This window comes from Myotis brandtii, unplaced genomic scaffold (assembly GCF_000412655.1).
Source record: "Myotis brandtii unplaced genomic scaffold, ASM41265v1 scaffold1347, whole genome shotgun sequence".
NCBI classification, from domain to species: domain Eukaryota; kingdom Metazoa; phylum Chordata; class Mammalia; order Chiroptera; family Vespertilionidae; genus Myotis; species Myotis brandtii.
In genome coordinates this window covers 662446-683434 of record NW_005354788.1, presented here as the reverse complement: position 1 = coordinate 683434, position 20989 = coordinate 662446, and the positions used below count along the sequence as shown (strand labels likewise).

Genomic DNA, 20989 nt, shown 5'->3' with positions numbered 1-20989 from the left:
CTAAGGCTCCCTGGGACCTCAGGCCACTAGCTCTGCTTCAGGAGTCATTTTCCTTCCATGTCAGAGACGGCATTGAGCCAAATGGGAGATTTTCAAGTGTTTTCAGCACCTGAACCGTATGCCCAGTTGAAACCCAAACTGGTCAAAACAGAGCTGCTCCATAGAAATGGGAAGGGGGCCCACGTGACCAGCATGAGAGCCCTGCCCCAGTCCCACGGAGACCTTCCTGCTCAGAGGACCCCCTTGAAAACCCTCACCAGGGCAGTTTGAAACATGACATTGTCAAAAGGAATTTGCCCTTAACCCATCTCCCCCTTCTTTCCTAAACATGTCTTTCCTCTTTCCCTCCCATCAGGAGGTGGGCAGTTACATTTCAAAAACTGTGAGGGGGACGACTCACTGAGCAGGGCACAGCTCATCAAGGTAGAGCGAGCCTGGAGTCTGCAGAGAGGAGGGTGTGAAGGAAGGTGGGACTGCACAGGATGCGGCTGTGGTATTTTGTCACTTGAAGATTCTCTGAAAATGTTCACCCTCTCGGTCCCGATTGCCAGGTAGAGGGGTCTGTTTGGTCCATGGGCAGGTGGGGAGGGGTGGGGACAGTTTCAAGGGCAAGAGGCCCCGGTCATGGCACACAGGGTGGTGGCCGGGCTGTTCCAAGACGGGGTGCAGAGCTGGCACATTGAGCGGGTCTCTGGCTTCCAGGCTGGCCCCTCCCTATTGCACTTCGCTTTTTTCCAGGCTGTAGGGTGAATGGGTGGGTGGGGGAGGTTTCTTCCCCAAACCAGCCCAGCCTGTCCTCAGGATGCCAGGGCCCTGCTGCCACTTGTGTCTTCTCCACACCTCCAAGGGGAGTGCCTCCTGCCTGTCCCAGGGATGGGGATTGCCACAGGCCAGGGGAACAAAAGGGCTGCTTGGCCTCAGGTCCCACTGGCTGGACCAGAGACAGAGGGGTGGTCTCCCTGAGACTTCCCACTGCGCCCCTAGAGCACTCGCTGCCAGTCAGTCTCCTCGTGATTGACATGGAGGGGTGTCCATCCCATGTTGCCGGCTTCCCAGGGTGGTCAGGAGTTCAGGACAGTGCAGAGCTCCCTGCCCTGTGCCACCTGGAGGGCTGAGGGTGAGAACAATGATGACAGGAATGACACTGAGTCCTCAGGAGAACCTGTGAGCTCGGTGGAGGTCTCCCACTTTCCAGAGGAGGGAACGGGTCAGGGAGCCAGGCCCAGGCCTAAGGTCACACACACCGAGTGAGCGTTGTAGCTGGGAGGCATCCAGAATCAGAGCATGCTGGAGTCGGGGTGGCACTGGTACCAGCTGACTTGGGTCAGATGTCCAGGGTGTGAGGTCAGGGGTGGTGGGGGAATGGGGTGAGGTGAGCATGACCTCAATGACCCTGTCCTCCACCCTGGTGGAAGCAGCCCTCCAGGTTTGCCACTCTGGTGCTCTATGTCCCTGGATCCAAGCAGAGGTTGCACAAGAAGGTGAGTGAGCCTGTCTGGGGGTGATTAGGGTCAGAGGAGGGGGTTCTGTCCTCTCAGCTGGAGGCCTCCAAGTCAAGAGAGGGAGGTCTTCCACCTCCAGCCCCACCTCCTGTGCCCACAGACCCTGAAATCCTCCCTTAGAAATGACCAAGAGGAGGGCCTTGGGGAGCTGAGTGCAGGCTGGACATGGGGGTGGTTCTGGCCCAGGACCGCTGACCCAGTGATTTGCCCAAAGGAGGTCCTGGGAGCTGATCAAGAGGCGTTCCTGGAGAGTGAGGGAAGGGACAATTGAGTGGAGGCCCTAAGGGACCTGGGCCGCTCCACGTGGGAACCCTGGGGTGGCCAGGAGGCTGAGGGTGGGAGGCTTTCAGGAGAGGGCCTGTGGGGCACCTGAGAGCAGGGGCTCATCCCACCCTCACCCTGTTTGCCCAGTGTGTTCCCTTCCTGGGAAAATACCTGAAAGATCTCAAGGTGATGGACACCAGGATAGAGGATGATCTGGAGGTGGGTTAACTGGGGCCTGAACTGGAGTGACCAGGATTGACCTTGAGGGACAGAGAGCCCCCATACTGAGCTCTGAGTTCTCAGCACAGCCTCCCCTTGTAGCTGGAGCGAAAGGCCCATCATAGCCATCCGTGACCCCCTCCTTTTGAGTCCAGAGCCTGGCCTTGATCCAAGTCCTGTCTTTCCCTGTTTCCCATCCCACCTGGGACCTGGTGGTAGTGCATCATGAGAAGGGTGGGCATAGAGGGCTAGTCCTAGCCAGGGGGCTCTTTCTGATAGACTTTGGCTGTCTGCCTTCCAGGGGAATCAGATCAACTTAGAAAGAAAGGAAAAGGTTAGCAGCTGTGGCACAGCCTGTGGGGCAGGGGAGGGGAGTGAGAATCATAGACGCCCTGGCCAGCACACTCCTGGGCTCCATTCCCTGCACCTTCCACTCACTGGGAGAGTTTGATAACAGAAGTGGGAGACCCCTCCAGTTGGTGGCTAGGGGTAGGGGCCTGGAATCAAGGATAATCTCTTGGAGGAAGGGCTGTTGATGCCCATCTTTGAGCACAGGAAGGGCCTGGGTGGCATTAGGGGGAAGGAGGGTGCCCCTGTGTGCAAAGACCCAGGACAGAGCCCTTGCTCCACTCCTCACCCCAATTGGGGCAGTGTCTGCATCCTCTCCTTCCCTCTGGCCTCAGGTGAATAAAGTACTGGAGGAGATAATGGTTCTGCAGGAGGCTGCCCAGAAATACAAAATAGAGCCTGAGGAGCAATTCCAGGCCTGGTTCTGGGCCCTGGAGCAGCTCAGCAAGAATAAGAGGTGAGGCTGGGCAGGAGTTGGGCAAGGGTAGGGGTGGACTCTTTCTGCTGGTCGGTCCAGAGAACTTGTGTCCATGGCTCCTTGACACCCCCCCCCAGACCTTGCTGTGTAGCAATTCCTGGGGCTCCTGACACTGGGAGGGACACCTGAGGCCTGGGAGCTCACAGGTGCCACTCTGTCCTGCAGTTACATCCGGTCCTGCCAGCTGGAGTCACAGTCCTAGGTGGCCAGGGGAAAATTCATAAAAGCAAGTCAATGAATGATTGACTGCAGGTGTGGAAATTATTCTCATCATAATCTCTTTTTTTTAGACTAAGAATAACTGTACAAATATTTGTATTTATCCTTTCAGATATTCTCATAATACATGTAAATATACTCTTAACCATAGTTATAAGTAATTTTTGTTATGTTTATGTTTGGTAAAGTATTTAGTAATATTAAAGTTATTTCTGAAAAATAATATCTTCTAGTATCCTTTCTCCTGCTTCATCATAAATTATATAATGTGGCTGTAGTTAATGGACTTAAAATGATTTTGTTTTCTACTTTATAAATAATTCTTTGATGATCATTGTTGTATAGGTACCTCTGAACATTTATTTTGAATCAATTCCTGCAAATAAAATTTGTTTCAAAAAATACACATTTTAAATTTTAGTATGTGTGCATTTTGAATCATATGATCAAATTCCCTTGGAATTTTGATTGGGATCTCCTCAGATTTGTAGACTGGGTTAAGAGGAATTCACTCCCTGGCTCCTTTATCAGGTATGTATTGAGTGCCTCCTATGGATCAGGCACTAGAAGCACGTGCTCAACCAAAGAGCTTGTCTTGATGGCATGTTTGCACGAAAGAGTCAAACCAGCCAGCACATGCATAACGTGAAGTCAGGATGTGCTGCGTGCTCTGAACAAAAGGTAAAGCGGAGAAAGAGAGAAATGGTGAGGAGGTGATGTTGTGTAGGATGATGTGAAGGTTTGTTAGATCGAGGTGATAGTTGAGGCTGCTTTGGGAATATGCATAAATGACCAGCAAAATGTAAACATCCCAGCTGAGCCCCTAGTTTGGGCTCGGGTTCCAAAGTGCTCTTGGTGGCTCCTGATCTGAGGGAGAAAGTATATCCAGCCTCATTCTTCACAGAAGGGAGGACAAAGCACGCAGCCCCTGGCCTCTCTGGACCCCTTACCATGAATTAGCCTTTCACTGTGGGGCCTATTCTTACTTCACTGCTGTGGCTCCAGTGTGTCCTCCTCCTGTAACAAACTGTAGGCAGCAGGTATTCCTGTTTACCTGGCCCTGAGTTATACAAGGGCAGTGCACACCGTGTTTAATTCCAAATTCTAAATGGGCCACCTGACCTGCAACTGAGCCATCCACCTGTCTGCCCAGTTCGTGGTCCCACACACTGAATGGGTCTCTCCCAGGCATCATCTGCGTTGCCCAGGAAACTACAATTGCTTGTGCTTCCCTTGAGATTTAAGGAATTTGAGTTGGCTCTCCTATAAGCAACACCCCAGCCCCCAGCACACTGCTGCTCCCACACTGCATGGAGGACAAGATGTCTGAGGGCTTAGAATCTATAGTGTTGGAAGGTCATTACGTGGTACTGAACTAAGAATTATGACTAAGATAGAGGGAAGGGGTGCCAGTGATGCAGATACTGAAATCATCACAGATGAGAGAGGGACCTAGGGGTCTATGGTGACCACAGCCAGCAGGGCTGGAACAGTCTAAGAACATAACTGACCCTCTGTTGTCCTCCATCTCCTGGAGAGTGACATGTAGGGGTGACCATCCCGTGCTGCAGGCCTCACAGGGTGGTCACGAGTTCAGGGCAGGAAAGAACTGTGCAGAGCTCCCTGCCCTGTCCCACCTGAAGGGCTGAGGGTGAGAACAATGATGACAGTAGTGACACTGAGTCCTCAGGAGAACCTGTGAGCTAGGCGGAGGTCTCCCACTTTTCAAGGTGAGAATGGGTCAGGGAGGCCAGGCCCAGGCCTAAGGTCGCACACACCGAGTGAGCGCTGTAGCTGGGAGTCGTCCAGAATCAGAGCATGCTGGAGTTGAGGTGGGACTGGTACCAGCTGACTTGGGTCAGATGTCCAGGGTATGGGGTCAGGTGTGGTGGGGGGAATGGGGAGAGGTGAGCATGACCTCAATGACCCTGTCCTCCACTCAAGGGTGAACAGTCCTCAGATTTGAACTCTGATACTGAACATCCAAGTATCCAAAAAGAGGCTGCGGAAGAAGGTGAGGGAGCCTGCCTGGGAGGGACACTCCAGTGTCAGAGGAGAGGGAGCTCTGTCCTCCCAGCTGGAGGCCTCCAAGTCAAGAGAGAGAGGCCTTCCTCCTCCATCCCTGCCTCCTGTTTCCACAGAACCTGAAACCCTCCCTTAGAAGAGAACAAGGGGAGAGCTTGGAAGAGGTGGGTGCAGGATGCATATGGGGTTGGGGCTGGCCTGGGACCACTGACCCTGTGATCCTGGGGGGTGCTTGTGAGGAGTCTTGGAGAGTGAGGGAAGGCACAATTGAGGGGACTGCCTGAGGGTTCTGGGCTGCTCCCCATGGGAACCCTGGGGTGGCCAGGAGGCTGAAGGTGGGAGGTTTTCCAGGAGGGCTGTGGGTCGCCTGAGGGCAGGGGCTCATCCTGCCCTCACCTTGTTTGTCCAGTGTGTTCCCTTCCTTGGCAAATTTCTGACTGACCTGTAGATGTTGGACTCTAGGTTGGAGGACTATCTGGAGGTGCGTGACTTAGGGCTGACCTGGGGTGACCAAGATTGACCTTTGGGGACACAGAGCCCCCGTATGGAACCCTCAGTTCTTGGCATAGCCGCTCCTGGGACCTGGTGCAACATGTCCATCAAAGTGATCTGTCCCCTTCCTCTGCAGCCCAGAGCCTGACCTAGATCCAAGTCCTGTCTTTCCCTGTTTTCTGCCCTCTTCTGGACCTGGTGGTAGTGCAACATGGGAAGGGTGGGCATAGGGGGCTAGTCCTGGCCAGGGGGCTCTTTCTGATGGACTTGGGGGAGGGGAGTGACAACCAGAACAGCCCTGGCCACCACACTCCATCCCCTGCATCTTCCATTTATTGGGAGAGCTTGATAACAGAAGTGGGAGAACACGCCAATGGGTGTCTGCCGGTAGGGGATGGCATCATGGATAACATCCTGGAAGAAAGGCCGCTGATGCCCACCTCTGAGCACAGGTGATGCCTGGATGGAATTAGAGGGAAGAAGGATGCCCGTTTGTGCAATCCCAGAGCCAGGCCCCTGCCCTACCCCTCTCCCCAACTCAGGCAGTGTCTGCATTTTCTTTTTTCCAAATAAAAATAGGTTTTTTCATTATAAAAATAATTCGTGATTATAGGTAGGAAAGAGAAAGGTTTAAAATAAGTGAAAATCACCAACACACTAAATTGAAAATAATTATACATACTTTTATATATCTTTTCAGATATTCTAAACATATGTAAATATACACTCCACAATTTAAAAGCATGTTATATTTCTGTTTGATAATATGTTCTACTTATATGAAAAATATTTCTCCCTGGCCGGTGTGGCAATGTGGTTACGTTATCGGGAAACCCCCGGTTGGGCTCAGGCTGCCTGTTGCTGTGTCCAATAATGAAGGAAGGGTTCAACCATATTACTCGTCTATATGGGCTAGCCAACCAAGAAGACAGGGCACCTACAAGCATCAAATCCTGTCTCCCCAGCAAGGCACAAGGGACAGGATTATACAGAAAAAGGGGCTCGGGTGAGGCAGCCCTGGGGGTCTGTGAATGTCAACTATTGTCCTTTGGTTATCAGGTGATGAGATGATGTTGCTGAGATAATGTCCTGAGTCCTGGTGGGTTGGTCTGACCCTGCTTATGGGTTCTGCTTGCTGGATTCACAGTTGAGTCACCTCCTCAATCACTTTGCACAGGCCTTGAAAAGGAAACTTAAATAAAAACTTAACCCCTTATTCATATATGAGAAACTTAACTCGCTATTCACATAAGTACATGTGTTCTAAGATTTAAAATAATGATTACTTTTCAGATTAATTCCAGTGCTCAATCTATCAGATTATAGCCCCCCCCCCGTCAGTTCTTTCCCCTCTGAATAGGTAAATTGCTTGATATCTATTAACCTTATACTATACTAAATTTTATTTTTAAATTCGTTATATCACTATAGTGCCAGTAATTTCACCCCTGCTACATGGTGATTACCCCTTTTAAGTCTGATGACTGGAAAAGAACCAAACAAGTTCTGTATGAGTTTACTTTAGATTCATTTATCTGATTAATTATTGAGTATACCTATAATTTCCTTTTAATATTTCTCTTCAACTTTCACAAACCTTTCTTTACAAATCTTACAACTTTCAGAAGCAACCAGCTTTAGAACCCACTTTCTCTTGCCTTGAAAATGCATCTCTATACCCTATGCCTTCTATTACACCAAAACTACACATTCTTTCCAAATAGAATTAAAGTTCAGTTCTCCATAGGTTCCTCCATTGCCAGCTTCAGAGCAGTGAGAGTGGTCAGAAGTATGTCACAGGGTTCCATCGATTTCTCCTCCACTTGGCCCATCCTTCTAGCTCTGCTTATGTCTGTCTAACTGCCTACCACATCCCCCCTCAAGGATCTTAGCTCTGAATTCTTTCAGGGAAAGGGGACGTCGGATTTCTTCTGAAACTACTTCCTGCTGAGGAGGGTCGAAGGTTTCTCTCAGAGCCAAGAGATTCTTGCTCTCTGTCAGAGGGACGATGAGGCCTGGGCACAGAAGGAGGTGGCAATGGTGCCTAGAGATGGTATTCCCTAGGTGCAAGTAGGACTTGCAACCTAGTGGAGACAAATAGTATTATAAAATGTCGTATTATTGGGCAAAAGTTAGAACAGCAAGAATGATGACAAATGGTCTGTGGAAGAAAAAACATATTCGTTCTAATAATTTCCTGTTGAAACACAATTTTTCTTTTTGAAATCACTCTCATTTTTATTAAAGAGCCAAATGAAGACCAATTTATTTACTGTATTAAGTCTAGTTATAATTTGGCCTGATTGTTTGCATAAAGACAACAAGAATAACAGTTGATCACATAGGATATTTTTTTTTTAAAAAAATGCTTTGCTGGAATCTCATGAGAAAGTTTATACCCAGGGCAAAGAAGCCAAGCCACACAGTTGCCATGAGGCTTTGCCTACAATACCTATAGGTTTGGGTATATTCCTCAAGTTTTTGAGGTCCCCACAGGTGTCTTGAGGTTCTTTTCATGCCATCTCTCAGGAAAGTAACCTTCGTTCCTTACCTGGAAAGATGACCATGAACCATGTGACCAAACAAGGTACCAGGCTATTTATCCAAGGGGCTTATCAGCTTCAAAGTCAATCTTCATTCTTTAGAGCAGCGGTTCTCAACTTGTGGGTCGCGACCCCTTTGGGGGTCGAACGACCCTTTCACAGGGGTCGCCTAAGACCATTGGAAAACACATATATAATTACATATTGTTTTGTGATTAATCACTATGCTTTAATTATGTTCAATTTGTAACAATGAAATTGGGGGTCACCACAACATGAGGAACTGTATTAAAGGGTCACGGCATTAGGAAGGTTGAGAACCACTGCTTTAGATGTTTCTGGTGACATCCAGAGTCTGGCATGTCTCTCTCAGACATGGCATTCCAGTAAAGTTTTGGGTAATAAAACCGCAATTAGAAACTGACTCATGTCCTGTTATGAAGAAATCATAATCTTACTGGATTTATGCAAGCAAACACATTCCCATGAGAATAATAATTACAAAAACTGTAATTATTTTTAGTTCATTCATTCCGATAATTAAATTCTTTTTCTCCTGACTTTTTTTTTGCCAGTATTTCTATAAATCCAGAGAACCTTTGCTTTCTAGGCTGATAGAGGAAAAACCTTTTTCCCCCCTTCCTTTTAGATATAGGCTCATTTCTCCAGTGGAAAATATACTCACATTCTTAAGAAGTATAAGAGATAACGTAACTGTGACAACTCTCAGGAGGCTGGAGAAAAGGTGCTGTGTGTGTGGGAAGATAGCAGGCCCCGGGGGGTTGTTCCCAGGACTGCAGCAACTGCTGGGCCTTCAAAGGCTTTAGAATAAAAGTACCATTTTTAGTCCTTTACAAGGAGAGTGCCCTTCCCCACCCTGCTGTTGCTGCTTCTGCAGCCTATTGATGGGTACTTCTGAGGCTCAGGCCTTAGGATAAAGACTTGGAGAGTTTGAACAATTATTTCCCATACATTTCTTTCTCAATAGAAACCGAAGAGCAAATGAAATTCCCACATTCCAGGGGAACATAAGGGCTGTTTGGCCTTGGGTCCCACTGGCTGGAACAGAGACAGAGGGATGTGCATTCTGACTTCCCACTGCACCCCTAGTGCACTCCCTGCCTGTCACTCTCCTCATGATTGACATGGAGGGGTGACCATCCCCTGCTGCAGGCCTCACAGGGTGGTCACGAGTTCAGAGCCAAAAAGGACTGTGCAGAGCTCCCTGCCCTTTCCCACCTGGAGGGCTGAAGGTGAGAACAATGATGACAGGAATGACACTGAGTCCTCAGGAGAACCTGTGAGCTCGGTGGAGGTCTCCCACTTTCCAGAGGAGGGAACCGGTCAGGAGGCCAGGCCCAGGCTCAAGGTCACAAACACCGAGGGTGCATTGTAGCTGGGAGGCAACCAGAATCAGAGCATGCTGGGGTCGGGGTGGTACTGGTACCAGCTGACTTGGGTCAGAGGGCCAGGGTGTGAGGTCAGAGGTGGTCGGGGGAATGGGGTGAGGTGAGCATGACCTCCATGACCCTGCCCTCCACCCTGGCGAAAGCAGCCCTCCAGGTTTGCAAATCTGATGCTCTACCATCGAGGATCTAAAAAGAGGATGCAGAAGATGAGGGAGCCTGTCTGTTGGCCACTCCAGGGTCAGAGGAGGGGAGCTCTGTCCTCCCAGCTGGAGGCCTCCAATTCAAAAGAGGGAGGCCTTCCTCTTCCAGCCCCACCGCCTGTGCCCACAGAACCTGAAACCCTCCCTTAGAAGTTTCCAAGAGGAGGGCCTGGGGGAGCTGAGTGCAGGATGGATATGGGGGTGGGACTGGCCCAGGACCACTGACCTAGTGGTTTGGCAAAAGGAGGTCCTAGGAGGTGATCAAGAGGAGTTCCTGGAGAGTGAGGGAAGGGACAATTGAGTGGAGGCCCTAAACGTCCTGGGCTGATCCACGTGGGAACCTGGGGTGGCCAGGAGGCTGAGGGTGGGAGGCTTTCAAGAGAGAGCCTGTGGGGCACCTGAGAGCACGGGCTCATCCTACCCTCACCCTGTTTGTCCAGTGTGTTCCCTTCCTGGGAAAATATCTGAAAGACCTGAAGATGCTGTACACCAGGATGGAGGATTATCTGGAGGTGAGTGACCTGAGGCCTGAGTTAGCGTGACCAGGATTGGCCTTTGGGGACAGAGAGACCCAGTACTGAGCCCTGAGTTCTCAGCACAGCCTCCCCTAGGACCTGGGGCATCTTACCCATCATAGTGACCCACGTCCCCCCTCCCCTGGAGCCCAGAGCCTGGCTTGGGTTCTAGTCCTGTCTTTCCCTGCTTCCCACCCCCTCCTGGGACCTGGCAGTTGTTCACCATGCGAAGGGTGGGCATAGAGGGCTAGTTCTGGCCAGGAGGCTCTTTCTGATGGACTTTGGCTGTCTGCCTTTTAGGGAAATCAGATCAACATAGAAAGAAAGGAAAAGGTTGGCAGCTGTGGCACAGCCTGTGGGGCAGGGGAGGGGAGTGAGAATCAGAGAAGCCCTGGCCAGCACACTCCTGGGCTCCATCCCCTGCATCTTCCACTCATTGGGAGAGTTTGATAACAGAAGTGGGAGGCCCCTCCAGTTGGTGGCTGGGGTTAGGGAGTGGCATCAAGGATAATCTCCTGGAGGAAGGGCTGTCGATGCCCATCTCTGAGCACAGGAAGGGCCTCGGTGGAATTAGGGGGAAGGAGGGTGGCCCTGTGTGCAAAGACCCAGGACCGGGTCCCTGCCCCAGTCCTCATCCCAACTAACTCGGGCTGTGTCTGCATCCTCTCCTTCCCTCTGGCCCCAGAATCTTAATATAAGAAAAGAAATAGTGCTGCTTCAGGAGACTGCCCAGGAATATAAAATAGAGCCCGAGGAGCAATTCGGGGCCTGCTTCTGGGCCCTGGAGCGGCTCAGCGAGAATGAGAGGTGAGGCCGGGCAGGAGTTGGGTAATGGCAGGGGTTGACTCTCCCTGCAGGTCTGTCCAGAGAACCTGTGTCCATGCCTCCTTGGTCCTCCCCAGACCTTGCTGTGTAGCAACTTCTGGGGCTGCTGACACTGGGAGGGACACCTGAGGTGTGGCTCCTGGGAGCTCACAAGTGCCACTCTGTCCTGCAGTTACATCCTGTCCTGCTAGCTGGAGCCTGGGTCCTAGTTGGCCAGCGGAACACTCAGACGTTTATTCTGAGCAAAAGAAAGTGATTGAGTGAGTTAAACTAGAAGTGAAAATGATTCTTAACATGATCTCATTTTTATGGGTTTTGTCCTCATGGAAAACATGTTTGGATACAGAATCTCTTTTTCAGAAACTCTTAAGTCTTAGGTAAAAGTTTAGTAAAGTAAGTAAATACAAAATATTCTTTTTAAGGGTAACACAAGAAATACCATACATTTTTCTGGATATGTGTACATTTCCAGCAATGAAAACAAGAAAAACAAACAAGAAAAAACTATAAGAACTGAAACAATTTAGGAAGTTGTGACTTTTTATATGACATTAAAATAATTTTTTTTCTTCAACTATGTTTAGAACTTCATTTAAAAGAGGAGAAAAACATAAAGAAAACAGAATAGCAAGAAGCTTCAAGAATGGACGTGGAATAGAGTGGAAATAGAAATAAATATAAACTCATCTGCAGAGAGCAAGGCAAGTGAGCGTCCTAAGACTATGCTGAGAAATGAATAAAGCAGAATAGTCTGATGAAGAAACAAGAAAACATGTGTGGGCAGGAAGGAGGGAAAATATCTGGGATATTTCTATGTCAGAGTTAATGTTCTGTGATACAATTAGTTGAGTATAGCTACTTCTGAATCCAGTGTCTTGCCATGATGCAATTTGATTGTAGGCCTGGGATTTATTTTTACAAGTACAATTTGGTTCAGAAAAAAGTTAAAACAACTGCCAACTTTTAGGCAAAACCACCCCATTCCTCTTTCCAGGTGAATTATACTGGACACACTTCTTTATCCCCACCTTTTTTCCTTTTCAAAAAGAAAGTAGGTTTTTTTTTAACATAAATAATTTATGGTATTAGTTAGATATGATGGCAGTATATGTACATATACACATCCATATTTCTAAATCATTGTACGTTATATTTATATTTGAAAATGTATTCTAGTAATATTAAAATTATTTCTGAAAAATAATATCTTCTGGTATCTTTTCTAATACTATGTCATAAATTATATAACTTGGCTGCAGTTAATGAACTTAAAATTATTTTGTTTTCTACTTTTTGAATAATTCTGTGTTGATCATCAGTGTATAGTTACCTCTGAACATTAATCAATTCGTGTTGAATCTTTCCTGCAAATAAAATTTGTTTCAAAAACTACACATATTTTTAATTTTAGTATGTATGAATTTCGAATCATAGGATCAAATTCCCTTGGAATTTTGATTGGGATCTCATCAAATTTGTAGGTTGGGTTAAGAGGAATTCATTCCCTGGCTCCTTTATCAGGTATGTATTGAGCGCCTCCTATAGGCCAGGCATTAGAAGCGCAGTGCTCAACCCAAAGAGCTTGTCATGATGGCATGTTTGCATGAAAGAGTCAAACCAGCCAGCACATGCATACCGTGAAGTCAGGATGTGCTGGGTTCTCTGAACAAAAGGTAAAGCCAAGAAAGAGACAAATGGTGAGGAGGTGATGTTGTGTAGGATGATGTGAGGGTTTGTGGGATCGAGGTGATAGTTGAGGCTGCTTTGGGAATATGCATAGGTGACATTTTGGGCTCTGGTTCCAAAGTGATCTAGGTGACTCTGTATCTTTTTTTTAAAAGCTTATATTTACAAGTGAAATAATTGATGTTTTTAGTGTAATAGAATTTTAATCCTTGAGGAATGGGAATGGCAGTGGTTTCACTTTTACATATAGTGCTGCTTATTCACTAGCATTTAAAATTAAATTGTAGAAGATGCTCACCCTCACTAATCAAGGGGGAAATGCAAATCAGAACCACACAGTATCACCTCCCACTGCCAGACCGGCTGTGACCAAAAAGACAAGAATTGACAAGTGTTGGTGAGGATGTGGAGAAAAGGGAACCCTTATGCACTGTTGATAGAATTGTAAATTGGTGCAGCCACTAAGGAAAAAAGTATGGAAGTTCCTAAAAAAATTAAAAATAGAACTAGCATATAACCCAGCAATTTCACTTCTGGTTATTTGTAGAAATCCAAAACACTAATCAAAAGGATATGTGTACCTCTGTGTTTATTGCAACATTAGTTACAATAGATGTGGAAGCAACCTAATGTCCATTGGTAGACATTGAATAAACAAGATGTGGTGCATATATACAGTAGGGTATTATTCAGTCATAAAAAAGAATGAAGTCTGGACATTTGCAACAACACAGATGGTCTTCCAAGGTATGATGCTAAGTGAGCTAAGTTGGACAGAGAAAGACAAATACCATATGATCTGGCTTATATGTGGAATTAAAAAACAAAACAACCTCATAGATGCAGAGGACAGACTAGTGGCTGCCGGGCGGATGGGGGACGGTAAAAATGGATAAAGGGGGTTAAAAGTTAAAAAAGGAAAACAAAATGGTGCATTACTGAGCAGCACGAAAATACCTTACTATTGGCTAGTGACTGGTGACAACAAGCAAACAAAACAACAAAAAATACCATTTTTAAAGAAGAAAAACAAGCTCAAATTGGGTGTCAGCTACATGTATTCTGTAACTAAAGAAAGCTAGACCTCAGGTTCTAAAGGCTATGGACCAAGTAATATACAATCTATACCCAGGGGTTTCCCTCTGTCCTAGAGGCAGAGAGCACTTAACCTTGTGAATGTGGGTTCTAATTAAGGGACCAGGCCAAGCAGTGATTTTTTAAAGGGAATTTGGATTAGCTGAACATCATGTGAAGTATTGAGCCAGTGGGTATGGGTCTGTGATAGTAGGTAAACCTCTCCATAGTCTAATGACTTGAAAGGTGTGGTATATACTGTGGGCCTCATGGCAACCCAGAGAGCCCACAGTTGTTACATGGATGGTTGTACACTGTCCTTTCATTTCTCTAAGAGAAATTTATCCAAAAGGCAAATTCATCCGTCTGTGTAGTGTGGGCAGGACAGGAGAGGAGCAGGTCCCCCAAGTGGGTCCCAGTGGCATCTGACAGTTGACAGTTGGACAAGGTTCTGAGCAGGCAAGACCGTTGAACTGTTGAAATTGCTTGTTGGGATTCAGACCAGAGGGGTGATCAGATGCTGGAAGATGCCCCCTTGGGGTGAGCAGACTTGAGCCACTTCCTGGAGCTTGGAGTTAGTGAGGATGGGCTGGAGGCAGATGCTCCTGGCCCTTCCCCTCCAGTCTTGGGCCCTGGGTCATCCAGTGCTGGGTGCCCTCGGTGGACAGAGAGTGAATCCCATGGACTCCAAGGCTCAGTCACATCCCCAGCTTCCTGAGCTTCAGTCTTGACAAGTGACGCCTTCAGGGGACTGGGGACCCTGAGCTGGGGTGTGGCAGGGCTGGGTGACACTCCCCTTTCTCCCCAGGAGCTGTTCAAGAAGGTGCTGCCCCACCAGTGCCTGGGCTCCGTCTGGTCCCAGAGGGCCAAGCCTGGCAAGGAGCACGTGGCCTCCACTGTCCGTGCCACCGTCAGACAGTTCAATCATGTGGCCACCTGTGTGATCACCACCTGCCTTGGGGACCCAAGCATGATGGCCCAGGACAGGGCCAACGTGGTGGCGCACTGGATGAAGGTGGCCAAGGTCTGTGAGGGGAGGCCCAGCAGCGTCCCTATGCGGAGCCTTGAAAAATGCCTCTGCTGCTTGGTCAGCTCTCAGGACTGAGGCCTGAGGTCGGAGCCCCAGCACAGCCTCTAGGTCCTCTCTGCCAGGGGCATGCGGACCCTGACTCCCATGTCCCGGTGTTGGGAGACTCACTTCCTACCTGGCTCCTTCCTTGGGTTGAACTGGGATCCTCCTCGCTCTGAGAGTTGGTCTTTGGGTGCTAAACGTGCCCACCCTGAGCATCTGTCCCACCAGGAGGGGGTGTCCATCAAGAGGGATTGAAGCTACAGCTGTAGCTCCCACCTCACAGCCCATGTCTCCCCTTCCCCAGGAGTGCAGAAGCCTAAGGAACTTCTCCTCCCTGCACGCCATCCTGGCCGCTCTGCAGAGCGTGTCTGTCCATCTTCTGAGGAAGACGTGGGGGAAAGTTTCCAGGTGCATAGGCCTCTCCCATTGGAGATCAGAAATGGGAGGTGTCACCCATATGTCTTCAAATGTCCTCTCATCTCCTGGGAGGCAGCCAACCCTGGGGACAGGGACTGGGCTGGTGGGCGGGGTCTCTAAGGCTCCCTGGGACCTCAGGGTGCTCTGCTTCAGGAGTCAGTTTCCTCAAATGTCAGAGACGGCATTGAGCCAAATGGGAGATTATCGAGTGTTTCCAGCACCAGAACCCCATGCCCAGTTGAAACCCAAACTGGTCAAAACAGAGCTGCTCCATAGAAATGGGAAGGGGGCCCACGTGACCAGCATGAGAGCCCTGCCCCAGTCCCACGGAGACCTTCCTGCTCAGAGAAACCTTGTGACAACCCTCACCAAGGCAGTTTGAACATGAGATTGTCAAAAGGAATTTGCTCTTAGCCTCCTGTCAGAGCAACAAGAGCACAGGTGATTTGAGTAGGTTTCAATTCTCGATGGGGGGGCAGATGGAGAAGCCATGAGAAGTTGTGGGTGCATCAGAATGAGTCTTTATTGCAGAAGCCAGTGGCCATAAGTCATCAGACAAAACAGTCCTTCATAACAGTGTCCCAATCAGGCAGCCCTACACCAGCTGGTAAATACATTTCTTTTCCACACAGCAGCATCAGTCTTGCACCCACAGTCATTATCTGAGCAGCCACATGCTGACTCTGAAATCACCACCTTACATCATAGTGGTATCTGAGCTCTGGCTCAGCAGCTTCTCCTGTCTCCCCTGCCCAGCACACACTACCTGGTTAGCATGGTAGCTATACCTGAGCTCTCTATGAGTTCTGAGCCTTATGTCTTCTTCACTGGGTTCCTCTCACCTCCGTCTGAGCTCTCTAGCCTTTTCCCTTCCTAGCTGCTCTCTCTAGCAGACTAGCTGGTCAGTAACCAGTCTATTGCTTCATAGACAAAGAAGGCTTCATGACAGTAGTTACATCAGTTGTTTGGCTACAGAAGGGCACACATACACAGTATAATGTAGGATTGATTGCACCTGCTTATGGCATCTCAGTCTGATTAAGATTCTCATTTTCAGGTGGCCTTGGACGACAGGTGTAGTAACAACAAGGCAACTGTACTTCACTGGCCTTGACTGACAGGCATCCAGACGTCTCTGGTGTGGTTCCCACACAGCACCCCTTACACCAGATGGCCTTTTGGGGGCACCCTGGCCTATTGCCAGCTCCCTGAACACAGAGTTCAACATAGACTGTAACATGCCATAACCAGAACTCTGGCCTTAAGAGCAAAACTGTGGGTTTCATCCCACCTGGCCTGCACTTCCCTGTCTCTGGTAGGTGCTGTTGCATCGCCAGGGCAGGCTCAAGGGGTGAGACTCTTCCTTATAGTCGTACCTGCTTCCCTAAGGGAATAGGAGGTTGTTCAGGGCCCTTCCCTAGTCATAGCCCATGGCTAGGTCTATACTGCCCGTTCCCTCACTGCCTAGGGGGAAGGCTAGGGTCACACAGTTCCTCTGTTGCTTTACCTGCACATACAGAGGCTGAGGATATACATTTCCGTATACACACGTCCAGCCTAATCCTTTAGGCTAGGGGGGTCCACCCCTCGGTGGAGCTCACATTTCCTGCCCCACACGGGTGATGGCCTGTGCCTGTGCATTGTGGTAACCGCACGGTTCATCCCATAAAGACAGCCCAGCTGTCTATTCCAAGGCCAAGGGCTATTCTGCCCAGTATCTGAATCAAACCACAGTGCGTCTGTACTCAAACGGACAGTTACAGCTGTCCCTGTAGTAACCTGACCCGTCCTTAAAGCACACAGGGTCTCCGGGAGTGCTGGCACGCCCTCTCGGGATGGACTAGGGGACTAGCTCCCTCATATGATCTCTATCCCATCACAGGGTCTCATAAGGCCACACAGGGTCTGTCACCCATATGACAGAGGGCTGGTACTCACCGCTTCCCTCTGTTCCAAATAGGCCTCCCTCACTTTCCCAAAGTGGGGTTCGTGCCACCCCTGACGTGGGCTGGTCACACAGGCCTGCAAGGCAGCACACTCGGCTGCCGACTGTCCCTCAATAAGAGAGCACTGGCTCCCAGTTTCCCTTCATAACTGGGACCAAGACCTGGTGGGTATCCTTCTCTGCCCACCTGGGCGGCTGCCTTCTCAGCAGCCAGGCACCCTTTTCTTCTTTTGGGGCTCAACCCCACGTGGCCCCCTTCCGGGAAAGCTAACTCACCGGCCGTAACAACGTCCCTCAGTGGGGAACTGGACACTCGCCAGTTACTCCCTAAAAGACCAACATAGGTCTGAACAACTGCGGGCAGCTTGGTTCAAATCCGCAAGAGGATCGAAGGTTAGGACAACATCATCAACACAATGAAACATAACATTGGCACCGTGGCCGCCCCAGATGGCCAAATCTCGTGCTATCAACCAGGACGCATGGTAGGGCTATACAAACATCTCAGGGAGGTGACTAAAGTCCACTGTCGACCTTCCCACACAAAGCAACATGGTCCTTGTCTCTCTGGAGTCATGTCCATGAAGACGCAGGCATCAGCCAATGCTGGGGCTGATAGGTAGACCCTGAGCGACGTTTGGGTGATGACTCCAACACACGTTTCTGGGGAAGAGGGGCTAAGGCACTGCTTGGCTATCGCCACCAAGTAGCCCTGTTCGCCTGCCTCCTTTGGCTTTTATTGTCATCACAGCTTGAACTAAAATTAAGCTCTAGATACAATCAGCAAGGTAAGCTTTCTTGAGAAAATATATGCTTCAACAAGGTCGCATAAGACTAAACATAGAGATTCTAGCAAAACACCTCGGGGATCAGACTTGTTTGGAAAAGACAACATGCTGCCTTCAGCAAGGTCCCCTCAGAGGCCCCCAACCTTTTGGAGAATCCTCCTTACAGACATTCCAACCAAGTCCCGTGCTTCCCCACATCTCCCCCCACTTTTTGTTTTGCTGGCTGTAGAAGACAGAGGGAGCTGGCGAACTTTCTGCTTTGGAAGGTCAGGGTCTGTGAAGCTCCTTCACTGCTCGACTTCTGATTTTGTAGACTGTAAGAAAAACAAAGAGAATTATGACAGTAATGGTTAGTCTAATTAAGAAGACAGCGTACTTATAAGCATTAAATCTTGCCTTCTAGCAAGGTGTAGGGGACAGGATTATAAAGGGGAATGAGCTAGGGTGAGGGATGTAGCTATGTGCAGGCCTGAGGTCTGTAGACATCAGCTATTGCCAGGCAATGAGATGATGTTGACGAGATGATGTTGATTCCCGGGGGTCGGTCTGACCATGCTTATCGGTTCTGTTTGCTGGATTCACAGCTTAGTTATCTCCCTAATTACTTCACACAGGTCTTGAAAAGAAAACTTTAAGAAAAACTTAACCCCCTATTCACATATAAGTATATGTGTTCTAAGATTTAAAATAATATAATTACTTTTCAGATTAACTCAGGTGTTTTATTTATTAGATTTATTATTCAGTATACTTATAATTCTTTTTAAGATTTTTTATAAATTTTCTATGATTTTTATAAATATTCTTATAACGTTTATAATAAGCATTCTTATAACTTTCATAAAATATTTCTACTCTAATTTTCTTTTTTTCTGTTATATTTATTTCTTTATATTATTTTTTATAATTTTTAATTCCTTAACTTTAGCTTTTCTTTACTTGTTCAGATGCTTTGTAACTTATACATACCTTTTACAATTTACACATATCTTCTGCAATTTATATATACCTTCTGTTACTTACATATACCCTTTTATAACTACACATACCCTTTTAGTTTGTCTACTTCACTTTCTTTTTCCTTTATTTCTATACCTTCTATTACATGAAAACTATAAATTGCTTCTAATTAGTTATGATTAAAGGTTAGTTCTACACAGGTTTCTTTATTCCTATCTTCAGAGCAGTTGGAGTGGTGAGAAGTATGTCTCAGAGTCTATCTTTCTAGGCCTATCATCCTTGCTCTGTTCATGTCTGTCTAACTGCCTACTATATCCCCTCAAGGATCTTGGCTCTGAACTCTTTTAGGGAAAGAGGACACTGGATTTCTTCTGTAATTACTTCCTACAACCTTTTGGAGAATCCTCCTTACAGACATTCCAACCAAGTCCCATGCTTCCAACCAAGCCAAGTCCATTAAACAGTTCTCAGCAAGCCACAGTCAGGGCTTGTGCGTGGTGGCCGGGCCTTCTCCTCTCTAGCCACAACAGTCTGTCCCATCTCCCTAAAATGCACTCTGGCACAGGAGAGAGTTGTTTGCTGCCACAGGTAGCTTAACCCCCACACAACTGGGCTCGCACATCTGCCCACCAAACTTCAGTCCACATTAGCAAGTTCATCCTGCAGCCTCTAGTCCTCCCAACTGGGGTTTTGGCCAGTGCCTCAGTCAGACTCCTCCCTCTGGGCGAGTCTAAAAATCCTGAAGGCTCTCCTGTCCAGGGAGAGTGTCTTCCCTCCGCCCTCTTCTGTGACCCCTGTGTACCAGTTACAGGGCCTTGCCATCCTTGTTTCTTGCTGTCATTTGGCTCTTAGCTGCCAGCCCCAAACAGCCAGGGCTGAAGCTGGAAACAACTTTGCATATTGCAAAGCACTCTGGAGGCTGCAACCTGGGCGTCAGGCCCCCGCCTTCCCACCTGTCCCCTTTGTGGCAGAGCAGCGACCAGGCCTCTCCCGGGGGTGCACTGGAAGGGACATCTGCCCCTCCTCTCCCAGCAGCAGGTACTGGCAGCTCCTGCTGTAGTCCTGAACCCTTTCAGCTCATCTGCAAACAGGGAGCTTTCACTAGCTCCATCTGCTGCTTTCACAGGTCCAGGGCTCCCTGCTCCATTCCTGGGCTGCAGGAAGGCTAGTAGCAGTCACTGGCTGCTGTTTTAACTGCTGTAGCCAGCAAGCCAAAGGCCTAAGTCTTGTATTGCTTGTTGTAAAATGCTCATTACTCACTGGGCAGCAACTGGGCAGCTCCAGTGTCAGGTAAATGTCTGCTGTCCTCTGCTTGTCACCTGGCGCGGTCTCTCTTTTCCGCGTCCAGCGCGGAGAGAGTGGTCCGGTTCTTAGAGTAGAAGAGGCTGGGGATTTAAGAATATGAAAGAATGAGACAGAACACAAAGATGGGAAAAAAAGCTGGGACTGGGTGGGACCGCTGTCCTCTTCTGAAGGGGAGACAGGGACAGGGACCCAGCACTGAAACCGCATGTTTATTTTATATCCCCAATACCAGGAAGTAACGTCAGTTCTGAGCAGGCCAATTCCTATTCATTCCTGGTGCTTGGCTGGATTTACATAATGAAACCCACTCCCAGGCACCTGGGCAAAGATGAAAGTCAAGCTGAGAACACTTCTGCCTTTTTGGTAAGATGTGTATCCAGGACGTGGCCAGCACTGAAACCGCATGTTTATTTTATATCCCCAATACCAGGAAGTAACGTCAGTTCTGAGCAGGCCAATTCCTATTCATTCCTGGTGCTTGGCTGGATTTACATAATGAAACCCACTCCCAGGCACCTGGGCAAAGATGAAAGTCAAGCTGAGAACACTTCTGCCTTTTTGGTAAGATGTGTATCCAGGACGTGGCTCTGCCTGTCGCCTTGGATTCAGCTGACAATTATTAAATAAAATGCCCATGTGCCTTCCCAGGGGCCCTCTATAGTCACCGTCCCTGCTGCTTCTCCCATCTCTTACTGCTGCTTGG

The 20989-nt window shown here is 48.5% G+C and overlaps 1 protein-coding gene across 1 annotated transcript in view; it reads left to right on the top strand.

The window, feature by feature from the left end:
- LOC106725087 (ral guanine nucleotide dissociation stimulator-like) overlaps positions 1 to 20989 on the top strand; it is a 26546-nt gene that overhangs the window by 945 nt on the left and 4612 nt on the right. The window contains exons 2-8 of the mRNA XM_014534976.1: positions 1416 to 1481; positions 1914 to 1985; positions 2669 to 2790; positions 5518 to 5536; positions 10140 to 10211; positions 14608 to 14823; positions 15176 to 15261. Of these exons, the coding sequence (XP_014390462.1) occupies positions 1416 to 1481; positions 1914 to 1985; positions 2669 to 2790; positions 5518 to 5536; positions 10140 to 10211; positions 14608 to 14823; positions 15176 to 15261 (653 nt within the window). The remainder of the gene's footprint in view (positions 1 to 1415; positions 1482 to 1913; positions 1986 to 2668; positions 2791 to 5517; positions 5537 to 10139; positions 10212 to 14607; positions 14824 to 15175; positions 15262 to 20989) is intronic.